Source organism: Uranotaenia lowii, chromosome 1 (genome assembly GCF_029784155.1).
Source record: "Uranotaenia lowii strain MFRU-FL chromosome 1, ASM2978415v1, whole genome shotgun sequence".
Taxonomy (NCBI): domain Eukaryota; kingdom Metazoa; phylum Arthropoda; class Insecta; order Diptera; family Culicidae; genus Uranotaenia; species Uranotaenia lowii.
In genome coordinates, this window is record NC_073691.1 from 209,045,442 (window position 1) to 209,063,189 (window position 17,748).

Here is a 17,748-nt window from a genome sequence, read left to right on the forward strand (position 1 = left end):
AGAAGTCACTGGCCACACAGAACCTGGTAAGGAAGCAGATTGGAAGTCTCAAAATGCGAGGAGGTGATTCAATGCGCTCGCATCTGGTCGCCTACGAGGATCTTGTCCGGCAGTTGCAAGTGGCCGGAGGGACGTTAACCGAAGCGGACAAAGTCATCATGCTGTTTGGAACCCTTCCCGAGGCTTATGATCCATTAGTGACGGCACTGGAAAACCTTGATGACGATCAACTTACGCTGGAGGTTGCCAAGCAACGGTTGTTGGGCCAAGAAGTTAAGGAAAAAGCACGTCACCAAGCAACCGAGGAAAATTCTACAGCCTTCTCTGGGAAAAAGTTGAAATTTAAAACCAAGCCGAAACCAAATTTCACTGGAACCTGCTACAAATGCGGAAAGAAGGGGCATATGAAGAAGGATTGCCCCTCCAGAGAAGCGAATGCGGCTGCTGGCTGCTCCAAAGCCATTTCTTTTTTGGCTAGGCGGGGCAGAGTAGAATCATCAAACGGGCGGTTGATGTTCAAGCTCGATTCTGGTTCGAGTGACCATCTTATCAACGATTGCAGATGGTTCAAGACAAGCGCCAGCCTCACGGATCCCATAATCATCAACGTCGCCAAAGATGGGCAGTCTTTGGTCTCCAAAACGAAAGGGATCATCGAGGGTCGAAGCAACAAAGGCGTACAAATAGAAATGCGTGACGTCCTTTACATCCCGGAGCTGCGTGAGAATCTTTTGTCTGTCAAAAAATTGGCTAAAGCAGGGATAACTGTCACCTTCCGTGGCAATCAAGCGGTGATGAAGAGGCACGAGACCATTGTGGCAACAGCAGTTTTGAAAGGCAGCCTATACGAAATGGAAATCGAATCGGATAGACCGGTGGCAAATCTGTGTCAAGCAGCGAGCGAGGATTTGTGGCATCGTAGGTTGGGCCATCTTAGCAGCGATGGAATCCAACGATTGGTGAAGCACGAGATGGCTGATGGAATAAAGGTCAAGCCCGGAAAGAATCGCCTTTGTGATGTGTGTGTGCTTGCGAAGCAGTGTCGGGATCCATTCAACGGCACTCGTCCCCGTGCCACCAGACCGCTGGAAAGAATACACTCGGATGTATGCGGGCCAATGAATCCTGTAGCAGTGGATGGTGCTCGTTACTTGGTATCTTTCATCGATGATTTTTCCCACTTTGCGATGGTTTTTCCGTTGAAGAGGAAATCGGATGTCTTCGACAAATTTAAGGAGTTTGAGTCCCTAGTTACAGCACAATGGGGAACGAAAATCTCAAAGCTTACGGTGGATCAAGGTCGTGAATATTGTTCGAACCAACAACGAGCGTGGTACAAGTCCAAGGGAATCCAAATCGAGGCGACGGTCGCTTATACGCCTCAACAGAATGGCGTTGCAGAGCGATTCAACAGGACTGTAGTAGAAAAGGTACGTGCAATGTTAATTCAATCATCCATGCCAAAACAGATGTGGGCCGAAGCAGCGAAAACAGCCGTATATTTGATGAACCGAAGTCCTACGAGAGCGCTGGCAACTAACGTAACCCCGGCGGAAATTTGGTTCGGAAAGAAACCTTCGTTAGAAAAGATACGAATTTTTGGATGCAAAAGTTTCGCATGGATTCCTAACCAGCAAAGGCAGAAGCTAGATCCTCGAAGTCGTCAAGTCGTTTTCGTGGGCTACGAAGCAAATGGTTACCGACTCTGGGACAAGCAGAAGCGCAAGTTCTTGGTCGCCAGAGACGTTGTTTTCGATGAGCAGTCATTTCCGTATGCGGTTGAAGGTGAAAGCAAGCCCGAACAAGTTTTTCCTACAACAGTTTCAACTATGTACGAGCCAGAGGGGGAAACTGAGGAAATCGACTCGTCCTTAGTTGATCGGCAAGAAGAAAATGAAGCTTGCTGCAACGAGGTGACTGAAATCGGTGACGAAACGAGTGGTGATGAAGACTTTCAACAAGCCGAAGAGGAAGACATCGAAGAACCTTCTGCGCTTCCCTCGCACCCAGAACGCCACGAGTCCCTGGGACAAACGTCGGTGAGGCACAGCGAAAGGGAGCGCTCGCTCCCCGGTAAGTTTCGTGATTACTTCCTTAGTTACGAGGCAACTACCGGTTGTTCTTTTCTCCCAGATACACCGACTAAGTATGCTGAAATCGAAGGCCGAGATGATTCGAAGATGTGGTTCCAAGCTGTCAAGGATGAGCTCCGTTCGATGGAAACCAACCAAGTATGGCAGCTGACGTCGTGTCCGAAGGGCGTAAAACCACTCCATTCCAAGTGGGTTTTCCGCATTAAGCTAGATTCTGGTGGCAGGCCGGTCCGATACAAAGCGCGATTGGTTGCCAAGGGCTATCTTCAGAAAGCAGGACTGGACTACGAGGAAACATTCGCACCTGTGGCGAAGCTGGCCACCATTCGTGTTGTTCTGGCGGTTGGTGTACACCATGGTTTCCAATTTCATACCATGGATGTACAAACGGCGTTTTTACATGGAAATCTCACCGAACAGATTTTCATGGCGGTACCTGAAGGCGTGGAAGCAAGACCAGGCCAAGTCTGCAAGCTGCTGAAGTCTCTCTACGGACTTAAACAGTCCCCCCGGTGCTGGAACGAGAAATTCAACAAGGATATCATCGACATGGGTTTTCTTCGCTCCAGGCATGACTATTGCCTGTATACCAAGATGGACGAGGGCGATGAGCTGATCATAATTCTGTACGTGGATGATTTGCTTATCGCTGGCAGAAAGGGAGCGTCAATCAAGAAATTAAAACTTCAGTTGGCATCGAAATTTTCTATGACCGACTGTGGATTGCTGCAAAACTTCCTGGGTATGAAGGTGGATTACGACCAGCAAAAAGGCACACTCGAATTATCGCAGGAGGTGAACCTTTCCAAAGTCCTCCAGCGGTTCCGTATGGAGAATTGCAATCCTGTTAAGACGCCGATGGAGAAAGGTCTTTCCCTAGATCGAAATGGATCCGAAATACAGGAGCCGTACAGGGAACTACTGGGTAGTTTGATGTACATCATGTTGTGTGTCCGTCCAGACATCTGTTACTCGGTTGGTTATTTGGCCCGTTACCAACAACACCCAACCACAGTCCACTTCAAGCATCTGAAGCGTGTCGTCCGTTACCTCCAAGGTACACGAACATGGAAGTTACAGTTCAAACGTTCATCCTCAAGTCCCCCGTTGATTGGATACGTTGACGCAGATTGGGCATCCGACTCCGAAGACCGGAAATCTATCAGCGGTTACTTTTTCAAAGTTTTCGGTTGCGTCGTAGCATGGTGCAGCAAGAAGCAAACAACGGTGGCCACTTCAAGCAGTGAAGCAGAATACGTTGCCTTGAGTAATGCGGTAGCCGAGGCTCTTTGGCTCCGAGGCATACTGGAAGATTTGCGAGAACCTGGCAGTCCTGTTACAATTTTCGAGGACAACCAGGGGTGTATGTTCATGCCAGAAAATTATGAGACCCGAAGAACGAAGCACATTGATTTGAAGCATCACTTCATCCGGGACCATGTCGCAAGCGGTGTCATCTGTATCAAACCAGTACGAACGCAAGATCAACATGCAGATATCTTCACCAAGGCCCTGGATTCCGTCCGGTTCTCTCAACTCCGAAGTTCCTTAGGATTGACCGTTTGAGAGGGGGTGTTGAGATCTAAGCAATCGGCAATCTGTGGCTTGAATTTTTTCACTCTAGTAAGTCAGTTCAATTCCAAACTCCAAACTGCAAAGACCCCAAATAAAAAGCTCTAGTTAATTTAACTGCGGTTTTTCTTTACGGACCACAAGCTACAAGATATTTCATCACCATTTAGAACGTACAAACGTATTTATGTTGTTTGTCTAAATTGTATTGGTCCTGTTATAGCGAAAACTAAAAGATAATGTTGTTTCTAAAAACCGTAACAATTACATTACATTTAAATTGTAACTTCCAAATTTCTGATTCATTAGGCTGAAAGAAAAACGAAACTTGGAGTCCAATTGAGCTGAAATTTTGCACAGGTCAGTTTTTTGAGCCAATCTACAAAATGTACTTGGTCGCGGTTTTCACCCTAACATATATAAATTGGTAGGTGGTAAATTAGACATTTTTTTAAACTGCAAAAAGCAAACTCGGATTTCTAAATTCATCGTTATACCATCGAAATTATGTTAAATGTTATATTAAATAATAAAAAATCAACAATTATTAAAAGATTTTATTTTAATTAGCATAATGCCCTTAACACTTAACAATTATGTACCGAGAAAAGTAATTAAAATTTTATTATCTAAATTGAAAAATTATAAAACGTAACCCTTCAACTCAACAAAACGTGGCTAGGCTTTTTGTAGCGGTTGCGTCCGTTAGCTTTTCGAACGATCGTATCGAACCGGTTGTTGATCTTGCCGGAGTGTCTATCGTCCCCGACGTTGTCCAATTTGCGGTGGAAGTAGAGCGAATGTGGCTCGTGGGGAGTGGTACTGCAGGCCAACTGCGGAAACGTGTGCACGATCGATTTGGCCAAAATTTCCTTCTTGTCTGTATCTGGGTACATGGAGCTATATTTGTGAAATATTTGATTTGAAATCAGTTTCGCGTGAAATGCCTTGAATAGGATTACTTACCCATCGCACCGCTGCAAATGTTCGCAGCAAATTCGTACCAGCTCGTTGTTTTCCGAATCGGTAAGTTTGGAGCCCTGATGAAGGTTCCGCAGTATGTCGGCACCGTTGCGATTCTCGTAGAGATCCGGGTCTGTCAGCACTTTTTCCATGTTGAATACCTTGGTGTATGGATTGTTGTATTTATTTAAGCTATCGGGATGCCCGGTGCGTACGCCAACTATCTTTCCATCTGGCAATAGCAGCACGTACGGTTCCCTTTTTTGTGGTCCGGCCTTGTGCTTGGGCAAAGGAGTTCGATCGGTATTCTTTTTTCTGTACTTTCGATGGGTTGCTCCTGTAACGGTTATTTAAAACTACTGTTAATCTTATGCTTATTAAAATTTCTTGTTTTAATAATGTTCTGCTTGAATGTTTTTTTTCGATATATGTTTATTTGGCATAAGAGGATTTGTTAGATTTACTGCAGATTTACTGGTTCACATTTGGAAAACACACATGGAGAATAAAATTTAATCTCAAAAAATATTTATGGCACATATGAAATCACCTTACTTAAATCAATATTTGGCGTATTACATGGAAAACTTGTTTGAATAAGAGTATCAATGTTCTTTTTTTGTAAAATAAATAAATATTATAAGTTAAAACTTAAAACGAGAGAAAATAAATTACTATTACTAACACTTTCTACGAAGACTTGAAATAAATGTTGTGCAGTATTTGGCATATGGTAATATCAATCGTATCTGACTAGTTTGGCTTCTAAAAACAGAGTGCCTGCATATTTACGCTTCTCAAGCGCCATCTGTTATCGTAATTTAACTATCTTGTGGGTCAGTTTAATACTGCTATAAGATCTAAGAGTGGTTTAGTACTTGGTTGACTAGCATGGGTTTGTGCATGCATTCTTTGGCAAATATTTTACTTAATTCTAGGGACTACTCTGAACGACGTAGTTTTGTTTCTTCACAAACAGGGCGTGGCAGCGTAGTTTGCGCTTGAGGAACTTTTCGATGCCCTCGTGGATTTCCTCCAGACTGCACTTGCCGAAGCGCAAGCGTCTGGCCCTGTGCAGCAGATGGATCACGCCGATCAGGTTTCTAAACGGTTGCTGTTCCCCCATGCCGCGGGCTATCGGCGAACGGGGCAGAAAACCGAACCAGCTGTACTTCAGTAGAACCGCATAATCCACAGCAAACTCTAGCAGCAGCCGCATGTGACCGGTCACGTTTTCCAGAGTTTCATTGCGCACGGCATTGTGCATCATTTGTGCCTGCAGTTTTAGAGGGGACTTAGAGTTAGTAGAAGAAAATAATAGACCAGGCACAGTGAGAATACGAAATACGAATGAGAATGTTTCACACGACTGATATTTTAAATAACTGAAAATTATGCAAAGAAAGATGTCTCACGCATTTTTCCATGAACCCAGGATTGCCCAACAGCAAAGTATCCAGTTCATTCAGCTCGTTGACGGTGTGCACCGGAAAGGGATTGTTCATCAGATTCCTGTTCTGACTGCACACATTGGAGATTTGGAAGAGATCGCTGAACTGCATCTTCGGTGCCGGTTCTAGTTTGGTCCGCACTCGTGCTGCTGTAACGTTCGGTGACTTGTCCTGCTGACTGCTGCTGTCATCGTTTTTCACGTTGTGCTCCGAGTAAAAAGCATACTCATCGAACTCGTTGCTATCTTCCTCGATCTTGATCGTCGGCTCCATTAGATTGCTGGTTTCTGTGAATGGAGCAAATCATTAGTATGAAAATCAAATAAATTTATTTTTAGTCAATAAAACAACGAGGATTTTGTATAGAGCAAAAATTAAAACTTTTATTTGTAGGCCTAAAAAGAAAATTTATTATTAGCAACAACCATCAGAGGTCATTCAAAGGCGCTGAATGCCGAGAATTTTAGCCTTGCGGTTGGCAAAATATTTCCGATTCCGCTTGCGTCCGTTTATGTTCTTGATGACGTGACAGAGGCGATCCTTCAGCGTTTCCCGATCGATCCCATCGCTTTCCCACGCTTCCAACATACAGTCAACAAAAATGGTATAGTTTTGCATCGCCTTGCGATTCGGGCCCCGGTTGCAGATGCCGGAAAAATTATAGTTGTACATGGCCTCATCTTTGAACAGCATATGGAATACGTGAATGATATCCATATTTACGGGTTTCTTCGAGCGCAGGAAGTTAACCTGTAAAAGAAGATTTCGGCATTAGTTGAAAATTGGTTGTTAATGAGACGATTAGACTTATCTAAGGAAAAAGATCGGTAAGTCTATAGAATCGATGAGAAATTATGTCGTTTTAAGTAATAACTGTTTGTGGGAAGCACTTTGGGAAGGAGAGACTTGTTCTGCTTGTTCGGTGATTGATCTTGAAATACCTTATTTTCTATCTTATCATCCTATTTATAGTAAAACCAGCTCTATGGTTACATATCTAATTGTTTATCAATTATGTGTATTTTGTTATTTGCCCCATCGATTGCTACGATGAGACAAATCTCAACACTCCTCCTCAACATACACATTCGCAGTCTCTTTACTGCCTTCGGCGTCTCCTTCTGCAAATGCGGCTGCTCCTTTTCAACGCACGCACCGGACCTCAATCTTCGCATTCATTGCACGACGCTCTCCACCGCTTTTGCAGCTCGACGACCTTACTCCTGGCTTCCGACTCGACGATCTACCAGTGGCTCCATGATTCCTAGCTCGACGATCTCCAACTGGCCCCAGGTAAGACGACCTTCAAATTGGCTTCTGGTCTCGAATACCTCCACTTGGCTTTCCGGTCCGACGACTTTCCATGGTACCCCGCTCGTAAGTCCACCAGAGACTCCTGGTTCGACGACCGCCACCTCGTTCCTGACTTGACGAAGTTCCATGATACCGGCCCGCCAACCTTCCATGGCTTTCGGTACGACCACCTACCAGTGAATCTGGCCCGATGATTGTTTCGTTGTCCAGCGATCTTCCATGGCACTGGTCCGACGACCTTCCAGTGACTCCGTTTCGACGACTTTGTTGGTTATACGTCCTTATTTTGGCCCGACGCCTCACCAATGGCACAACGACCTTCCGCTGGATCTCAACTCGCCGACCTTCCAAGGATCCGACGAAACAACCTTCCATGGCACCTGTCCGACGACCTCCCATGTTTCCTGGCTTGTCGACCTACACCTAGCTTCCCGATCCGATGATCTTCCTGTTGGTCCGACAATCTTCCACAGTCTCCGGTTCGCCGACCTTCCAGTGGCTCCGGCTCAACGACCTCCATATGGCTCTGCACCGACGACTTTCCAGTTGCTCTGGTTCCTACCTCGTTGTCCTTCCGGGCTTCGGCTCGTTGTCTTTCCATCGGCGCAGCACTTCTTGATTCCGCCTCTCATCCTTTCCACTAGTGTTGGGCCCATAATCTGTTGTGCACCACTTGGGCAGTGGAAAGGCGAGACTTTCCTTTTTGCTGGTACCTAGAACTTGGAATAAGTTATTTTCTATCTTACATCCTATTTGGCCGGGCTTCAACCAGATCGAACTGAGCGACATGCGAAAATTTAGAAACATGCGAATATGATTGACAGAAATGTACTCTCTGGTTAATAAACTATCAATTCTGGTTCATAAATTTCAAAGATTTTGTCTCCAAATGGAAATATTTGCACATCAATTTAAGTGTCTGGAAAAAACGCTGATGGCGTTCAGTTCGGTTTGGTCGAGTCCCGACCATTTATTGTTATGGTTACATATCTTATTGTTTATCAATTATGTGTATTTTGTTATTTGTCCCATCGATTGCTACGATGAAACAAGAAAATGGAAACAAATTTGGCGCTAGAAGCTAGTTATTAGATGGCTGGATGCACTCCAAAAGTTTGCCGTTGGCAAGCATCAAAATCGGTATGCTCTTGATAACGGATCTGATTTTCTTGCAAACACGAGATGCATCGTGTGTGAGGCATCGTCCTAATTCTTCCTTCTATGCGCTTCCATCCAACCCCACAGGCCACAATCATCCCACACGGCAATCAGGTCAGTTGTGCGGCAATCTCGAGATGAACCCTGAAAACGGGTCGTCCGGGATTCCACATTGGCACATACTGCCAGGAATATTTTGTTGATTATTCATCCCTGTCCAGTCGGCGGAAGGAACGATCGTTATTATATATCGATATCCGGACTTCATTGGCAAAGATGTATTTGATCGCTCATTCGGTCAAGAGGGAAATGTAAATTCCCAGAAAAAAAAAAAAAAAAAAAAAAAGTCAAGAGGGAAATCGACAGCCATGTAGTAGGGCCGAGGGAAATTCGTGTGTGTATGATTTTGAGATTTTCACAGCCCAAATTGGACAAGCCCTGAATGTGCCAGAGGCTGACGATTAAAGAAAAATTAAATACCTAATTGAAAAGGCAGGGAAATATGGCATCCTTCTTCTTCTTCTTCTCTGTGTGGTTAAATCCACATCGAGTTTCTCGAGGTGGGAGAAACTCTTTGGACCGGTTGCAAAGACCATATGTCCATCAAATTTTGGTCGGTTCATTACTTTTGAGTACTTATAATTGTTTTGGCATGGTTCTCAAAGGTTTTACAGTTAGATCCTTTTGTCTACTTTTTTCAAGAAGTCAACTACTTCTTTTAAGGTGTCTACATTTTTGGTTTTGAGTAGTTCAGTGATATTTCTGTATTTACAGTCGAAGCTATATTGAGCTCTCGTAACGTTGTACTTAGAACACTTTAAAACTATGTGATCCGCATTTTCGGTTTCGTTGCATATATTACAAAAAGGGTCATCTTCAATCTGCATTTTGTTCAGCCAGTACTTGCTGAAGTCGTGTCCGGTCAATAATCGATTTATTGTGCGCACTTCGAATGCATTTAATTGCATCCCATGGTACCAGGGTTTTTCGCACCATTTATTTTGGATTTCATAGAACTTCTGTCCTTTCGTCGTTGCGTAATCGTTGTACCAGGTGTTAGCGGATTTTATTTTAAATGTTTGGAATAAAAGAACGGCATCTTTTGTAAGAATTTGATGATTTGATTCTTCACTCGATGTTGTACCAATTTTAGCTAGTTTGTCTGCTCTATCATTGCCTATTATTTCAATGTGACTTGGTATCCATTGGATTACTATATCACATTTTAAACATTTTTGGATGATACTGTGTACAAGCTCACTCTTGTTTCTTTTTCTCTGCGCATCACTCAGTACTCTACACGATGTAAGGGAATCAGTAAGGATTACTGCCCCTGTTAAAGTATTTTCTTCAATAAGTTTAGTTGCTATTTGTATAGCCACTAGTTCCGCCGTCATGATGCTTGTTTGGTGTTTTAACTTGAGAGCGACCTGCTGATTATTCCTTTCTATGAATATACCCACACCACAAACTCCGTTTGATATTGATGCATCTGTATATACTTTTGCTTGGTTTTTATACTTGCCATTCAGTAGGAATAGTACTTTTTGCTTCATTTCTTGGATGTTGGTGTTTTGTTTGCTGACTCGAAGTCCGATTTCCATGTTGATAGGCACCTTTTTCTCATTAGTAGGGATCGATCGTACTGGGCTGATAGCACCGAATATTTCATGGTGTTCTTTGAACAACTTCTCGCAGTAACTTAGTCTTTCATTGTCCTCTGATCGTTGCAGTGTTCCAACAAGTTGTTCATAGACCGGATTCTGATGGGTTACGGATTTAGCTATTTCTTTACATGAGACGAACTCACTTCGGATGTTCCACGGTTCTTGAGCAGCAATAGCTAAAAGGCTGTTTAGGGGTGTAGTCTTGCTACAACCCGTCACTTTTCTATAGCATTGGTTGAACAACACTTGTATGGATCGTAAATTGGTTTTTGCTGCGTTGTTGAGTATGGATACTCCGTATTCAATACAGTTTCGTATTAGTGCGTTGAAGATTACTCCCATGGTTTGAGGATGTCCTCCAAACTGAACGCTACTTATTATCTTTAACATGTTGAGCCTGTCCAGAATTTTCCGTTTCAGGTCTCGTATGTGTCCGCCGAAATTTAACAACCGATCCAGGGTGATTCCTAAATATTTGTATGTATTTACTGTGTTTACTTCCTCGTTATTAATCTTTATATTGAAATTAACTTTTCCCCCTTTGAAAACTAAAATTTTGGTTTTACTAGGGTTGATTTGCATCGACAACTTTCTTGTTTGTTGGATAAACCTTGTTAAACTTGACTGGGTCTTACTTCGCAATTCTTCCATTGTTTTCCCTTTGGTAAGTATCACAAAATCGTCGGCATACTGCAGTAGTACCGTACCTTCTTCGACGTTTCGGTGCAGCCCAGACGTATAGATGTTAAAAAGACATGGCGACATAACGTCCCCCTGCGGAAGGCCATTACAGATCATTCTTGTTATGTTCAGCTCTCCTACCTTCATAGTGATTGTTCTATTTTTTAAAAACGATACTATCCAGATAGTTAATTCTGGGGGGAGTTGTATCTTCATCAGGATCTTCTCTAAGGTGTCACATTTAACGGAATTGTATGCGTTAGACAGATCAACGAATGTCGCTGCCGTTATATGTCCATTGCGCTTGTTGTTCTTAATCGTGTTTATAAGAAAATTCACGCAGGTAGTTGTGGAGTAGTTTTTCCGAAATCCGAAGGATAATTTTGGGATAATATTGTGATCTTCTATGAAGTGTTGAATTCTTTCCAACACGGCAGAGTTCATAATTTTCGTTATTGTTGGTATCAGCGAGATTGGTCTTTTCCCTTCCACTTTTGACTGATCTTTTCCTTGTTTAGGGATGGCTATTACCTTGATCTCCTTAAGTTGGTATGTTAGTGTTCCTGATCTGAACATTTCATTAATATTTCTAATGATAGTGTTAACAATATTTGGTTCTAATACTTTAAGCATTCCGTAAGTAATCCTATCTGACGAGGGTGCCGATTTAGAGTTCTTTTTGGCTAAAATTCTCGACCAAGCTTCTTTGTCCAACAAGTTGTATTGGCATGTGATTCCGTAAGAAACAGGTACGTCTAAGTCTACCTCGCTCTGTCCAAAATGTAAATCAAAGAATTGGTTAGCCATGTTTACGTCCTCTTGTACCGGATTATTAGATTGCTTGCCTGCTCTTTTACCTGTCAGCCTCCCAATTTTTGTCCACAGAACTTTGGAGCATGTTTGGGGGTCAATAGATTCAATGAACTCTTCAACCTGTTTTAATTTTGATTCCTTTTTTTTACGTTTGAATATTGCGGTCCTTTTTTTGACTTCTATAGCGTTTTCTAAAGTACTATTCTGGCTAAAAACCCGCATTGCTTCCTGTTTTTCTAACCAAGCATTCTCCACCTCTGTACCCCACCATGGCTTTGGGATACGCTTGCTCGGTTTCCGATTGTTTGACACACTCTCTTGAATTTTGTTTCGCAGGTCAGATATGTTATTAATGTCATCGCTCTCAAGTTTCGAAATTTCTTCATAAACCTTTTTCATGTTTATAAAGAAAGGTGTTTCTTTAATCATCCCTAAAAATTCTATTTCGATCATCAAATGTTCGCTACTTCCAATTGTTTCTTGTAGAGTACGCCACTCAACGGAGTTGAAAAGATGATTTGAGCACATTGATAGGTCAATTGCAGTTGGTTTTTTTCTTGTATCGAGTGGTAGAAAAGTTTTAGCTCCATTGTTAAGTAGTATACAATTTGAGTCGTTAATAGCATCTAGCAAAGTCGCTCCTTTTTTGTCGCTCCAGTCATTGCCCCAAGCAACGTGGTGGCAATTCATATCTCCTCCTACTAACACCCTTCTGTGTGAACGAAGTTTCGTGAATAGTAAATTTGTGAAGTTTTCGATTTCCGAACTTGTTGTCGATGGAGCCATATACAGTGCGACTATGACAAGATTCTCCCGTAATAGTTTTAAGGCTATTAATTGAATATTATTGGATTGATGTGAAATATTCAAGTTTTGGTATGATATGCCATTACGAATGTAGACACCCACACCTCCATATCCGTCATCGCGAGAACATAGTATCTTTTGAAAACCGCTGATATTATATAACCTGGTATTTTCTTCCGCACATTTAGTCCAGGTTTCCGAAAAAATGCCAAGACTGTATTTCCCTTTATTTAGTGTTCTAAGTATTTCATCTTTATTTTTTCCTAGACTCTGTACGTTCGACTGTAGTATTTTCATTAGGTTATACGTTTTGTTTTTATTTATTTGTGTAAGTATATAATTGCTTCATTTCTATTCTGTAACCTGTAGACTTTTTGGATCTAACTTACCTTTATCGATGAGGGTTGATACAAACTTTGAAAAATGTTCCTCTCGGTTCCGTGATTCATCCACCAGCGTTTTCTTGATTCCTCCTGTTTGTTTCAATGTAGATGGCTCCTGTAGATAGTTTTGATGTGCTTTCCGGAATTCTTCCTTCCACTTTTCGGCACTAGACGTCCGGTATTTGTTGAAGAGTGCTGTACCGTCGTGTTGCTCGTTGGTTTTTGCTTTCTTGTCCCTAAGCAGTATTACGTCTTCACTGATGATGGATTTTTCCGGAACTGTTTCCCTCTTTCTTCGCATAATTGTTGGCTTGTTGTACTGATATCTACCCGCGGTCATTTCGGCATACGATGCCGATTCCGCTGGTGTTGGGTCCTGGCTGGCACCAACCAAAGCTTCGTAGTAGTTGTTTGTTTGGATGGGGAACTGCTCTTCGGCTTCCAGGGCGGTGAGATTTGTTCTTGCGAGAATCGCTTGTATGTTGTTTTGTCTGGTGCGTTCCGGACATGTGATGTCAGTGGTCGCGTGCTTTTTACGGCAATATAGACAACGGACCTCAACTTGCAGCTATGATAGTCCTCCTCTTTTTCGTGACTTCTCGTGCACTTCGAACACCGTTTTCTGCCTCGGCAGTTCTCAGTTTTGTGCCCGTATCTAAGACACGAACCACATATATTTGTTTTACGAAAGAACGTCTTTACCTTTAGCGTGCAGCAGAAGAGTTTGACTGATTCTGGCAGTTTGGCAGCTCTGAATGTAATGCTTATTCGCTCGGTTGGTATATCTTTTTCTTCGATGCGTCTTTTCATTCGGTAGATTTGCAAAACCGGGTACTCCGCTTGTAAACCGTCCTCAATTTCTGCGTCGGATATGTCCAGAGGGACATCTGATATAACTCCCGTAACTGAGATGAGGTGTCTGGGTATATACGCACGATAATTTTTTTCGATGAAATTCTGGTCGTAGGTCAATTTATTCGCAAGTTGGTAGCTGTTCATATACACAAGCACTTTATTCCAGCCAATGGTTTTGAGGTCAATTATGTGCGTTCTGTACATCGGCATTTTCCGTAGCGTGTTTGCGAGGGACAATTTATTAATACGAATTGATCCTCCTTTGGTGTCGCTTACTTCAACTATTACACGATACGGCCCCTGGTCGTTTCTTTCATAATAGTAATCAATCTTCTTTTCCTTCTGTACGCTCTTCCTAGAATCGCTTGTTGTAGGCACTTGAGTGAGGTTTGGATCGTTGCAATCCATATTGGTGTCACCACCCTTCGGTGGTGGTTTTTCGTTTACACTTAGCATGATCACTTTTCACCTTATATGGCGGCCATTTTAATCTTCACGACTTTGCCACACATTTCGTTATCTAACCTCACTTTACACAATATACTGGCGTCTCTTTCGCCTTTCGGCGTTTTCGATTTAAAAACTGTGATATCACTAATAGTTTCTATATTAAACACTTCTTCCTCACAACGAAAATACTTTTAAACTTATAACTTCCTTTTTGGATCACCGCACGTCGCTAATTCGATAAAAAACACTTCGACTAAATTTCCAATGCATCCGAGCTGTACGCGTTTTTGCAAAAGAATGAATATGGCATCCAAATTATGCCTTCCATGCGCTCCCAGACCGACATACACAGTATAGGCACTGGTATAGGTATGACAGCCATACTCAACAAACGATTTTGAGCAATCGCTAGCACAACTGACCTTTCCAGTCTCTAGCCAACAATCAAGTCAGGTGATCTCGAAAAGAAGTGGGGTGAATAAGCCATTGATGCGTAAAATCCCGGAAAAAAGTAATCTCAAAAACCATAGTTCTGGGTTTCCTTCGCAAAGCCAAACTTCTACAATCTACAATCTGAACCAAAATTTACCACCAATGACCCTAAAGGGTTAAACACCATTTCCATCGAAGAAGAATGACCTGAATGGGTTAAACTCCTATCAAAAACCAAAAAAAGTAATCTTGAAATGAATCCTGAAAACGGGCCATCCAGGATTCCCCGTTTTTCAAGGACGCCTGAATGTAATTTCAGAAGCAAATCTTGCCATTCTGAGTCAAAATCTTCCCCCTAACATTCTACACTTGACAAAATTATCGTGCAATCATACTCACATATTCGTTCCGGATTCGGACGTTCCAGTTGACGGTCGCTTCCAGATGTTCGATCGTTTCCTCGTCCGAGATGGGGAAATTGAACCCACTAACGACACCCCGCTGGTGGACCTGGTTGATCATGGGCGGCCTGCCAGTTTTTTCCTCCTCTTCGTCGTCTTCGATGTACTCCACCTGTTCCATATTTGGATCTTGACAGTGTATCACCAGCGGTGATGATGATGGTTTTTCGTTTCGTTTTTGTTTTGCTTTCGCTGGGTCTAATCTCGTATCGGTATTGTACCTTTCTTGGACGTTAGACAAGTTCATACACACGTTTTGTTCCTCTTCATGTGCATCTTCCAATGAAGATTCTTCAGCTGCCTCAGCCTTTACCAGATGGCAGCGTGGTTTATCTGAAAGATAGGGATACTGTTAAAAAAAAAACTCTTATATTTTATTGTTCAGTGAAAGATTCTTTTGGAGAAGGTTGTCATCTAAGTAATACAAAATGATATATTTTAGAACACAAATGTTGGTAGAACAGAATGAAGCAGAAATCATTCAGTAGTATTTAAAAAGCTAGTGTTTAAACAAAAAATAACAATTCGTTCCACTTGACAAGACCGTTATTGGCATCACATCATATGCGTGTACACTCAGTATATTCTAAAGTAACTTTTTGGTAGATATCACATCATCAGTAAACTAGTAGTTCAGGCGGATCTGAAAATAAAACAAAGTTTATCATTTAATACGGTCTTCATTGCAGTTCTTGAGAACTTTCCTAAATATTTTAATAATATAATATTTTGAAGTCGAAACAGCCAAGTAATCTTAACTCAGGATATAGATAAGATACATTTTCTACTACACTCACCTGTTTCTTTTTTTTTTGCAAATGCATAACGGGACGAATATTGTAATCATTGTTATTTTGCAAAGTTCTTAGAAAATGAGAACCAGTACTAAGCAATACTTTGTGTCTATTGAAGACGGTTATCCAGCTTATTTCCTCAAATTCTTCCGACATGTCCTGTTTCTGTGCTTCAAAATGTATAGACGCGATCGTTTGCGTGAGTTGATAGATTTGATAATCTTACTGAGAGACTCCCTAAGCAGATAAATGTTCATTCCGTCGAACTTCCACGCTTCCAGCATACATTCGACAAAAATGGAATAATTTTTCATTGCTTTTCTTTTGTAGGGACTGACTGCGATACCGGAAAAGTTGTAACCGTACATGGCTTCGTCTTCAAACAGCCGATGAAATACACTGAACAGATCGATGCCTGGTGGCTTTTTCAGTCGAAGAACATTAATCTGCAAACATTCAAGCTTCAAGTTAGCTTCCACAGTTCTCGCTTCGAATAAGGTATAGTTCAGGTACTTACGTATTCGTTGCGAATCTGTTGATTAGAATTGACGGAAGCCTCCAGTTTTTCCACCGTTTTTTCGTCAACGATTGGAAAAGTAAATCCCGTTATGTTATCGCTTTGAAAGTTGAGAACATCGTTTGTGGAGAATATAGTAGGTCTTCACTATCCTCATTGTATTCCACCTTGATGTGACTTGGATCTATTATTGGTATCTTCTCCACAGAACCTGGAAAAATAATAAATCAAGACCCTTAGTTGATTAGTTTGTGATATAAGGGTTTGTCGGAGAATGATTCTTAGTGTTCTGTAGAATGAGCAATAAAAATGTAGATATTTTATTAATTAGTTGTAGGTACACTAGAAAATGTTGAGAAATCATATCACAAACTGTAGCACAGCGAATTTCAAATTTTTCTTCCCATTGTAGAACACAGCCTTTTGAAAGTTTTCACTTATATTGGAATAGATAGCGAAGCTTTTGCCGTTTAGTACCGCTTGCCAACGACGGTGTTCCGTAGTTTTCTACTGATGACCATGACCACCGCTCGGAGGGCATTGTTCAATGCCGCACTATCAACTCCCATTGCAGACCATGCCTCTGGAAGGGGAAGAAGTTGGAGTTACTGAAGTAAGTTAATGAGACCAATTTGCCAACCTACCCAACATACAGCCTTGGAAAATTTCGTAATTAACCATCGCCTTGCGTGAAGCTTGTTTGAAGTACGGTTGCCGATCGGTTGACAAGCAGTAGTTTTGCAGCGCTCGATTAGTGAATATGCGTTTGGACACAATGTCGTAGATCCGTTGGGCATCCGAGCGGCGTGACATCTGAGATCGCAACAAATTAACGTAAGCCTGACGAACGGGCCAACTGCTGCGGACGGCCAGTTCCAACTTTTCTACCGTGGCCTCATCCACGATGGGAAAACTAAATCCAGCAATATTAATACGTGACGCGGCATAGGTTGGTACCGGGCTTGCTGGGCGATCGTGGTCCGGAGAAGAGGGTTGAGTTTTCGAAAGCAGCTTATCTTGACTCACCAAACGAATCGAAGCTAGAATTGAAGAAAAAACTATTAGAAGTAATAACAAATAAGCTTTGCTGTTTGGGTAATTTCCAGAAAATACAAAAATTGGTAAATGAACATTAAAAATCTAGTTAAAATTTTATTTTCTGCCCTTGTAGGTAAAACGAAAAATAACGTTCTTATTTTTCAGGAAAAGTTAAATAAAACTAGGTAAATAAATAAATTGCATCGAAATCCAGTTAGCATGGCGGGATAAATTAAATGTATAGATTGCTTTCGTTATTTTGGGCTATTGCTAGTCCCGTGCTTCATGACTGTATGTCG

General features: G+C 42.0%; 1 protein-coding gene across 1 annotated transcript; it reads right to left on the bottom strand.

Moving 5' to 3' along the window:
- Nucleotides 1-4,250: 4,250 nt before the first annotated feature.
- On the bottom strand, nucleotides 4,251-16,885 carry LOC129746317 (uncharacterized). Its single transcript, XM_055739921.1, has 6 exons — nucleotides 16,412-16,885; nucleotides 15,898-16,340; nucleotides 15,039-15,743; nucleotides 6,044-6,829; nucleotides 4,632-5,904; nucleotides 4,251-4,565 (listed from the first exon to the last, which is right to left on the bottom strand). The coding sequence occupies exons 4-5, from the start codon at nucleotides 6,350-6,352 to the stop codon at nucleotides 5,563-5,565; spliced, it is 651 nt and encodes a 216-aa protein (XP_055595896.1). The 5' UTR covers nucleotides 6,353-6,829; nucleotides 15,039-15,743; nucleotides 15,898-16,340; nucleotides 16,412-16,885; the 3' UTR covers nucleotides 4,251-4,565; nucleotides 4,632-5,562.
- Between the last annotated feature and the right edge of the window lie 863 nt (nucleotides 16,886-17,748).

Bases quoted from the DNA above. Each gene is read 5' to 3' on its own strand.
- LOC129746317 (XM_055739921.1), bottom strand. From the start codon at position 6,352: ATGGAGCCGACGATCAAGATCGAGGAAGATAGCAACGAGTTCGATGAG. The intron at 5,905-6,043 runs GTGAGACATCTT...CTAAAACTGCAG, and splicing joins CTGGGTTCATGGAAAAATGC to GCACAAATGATGCACAATGC.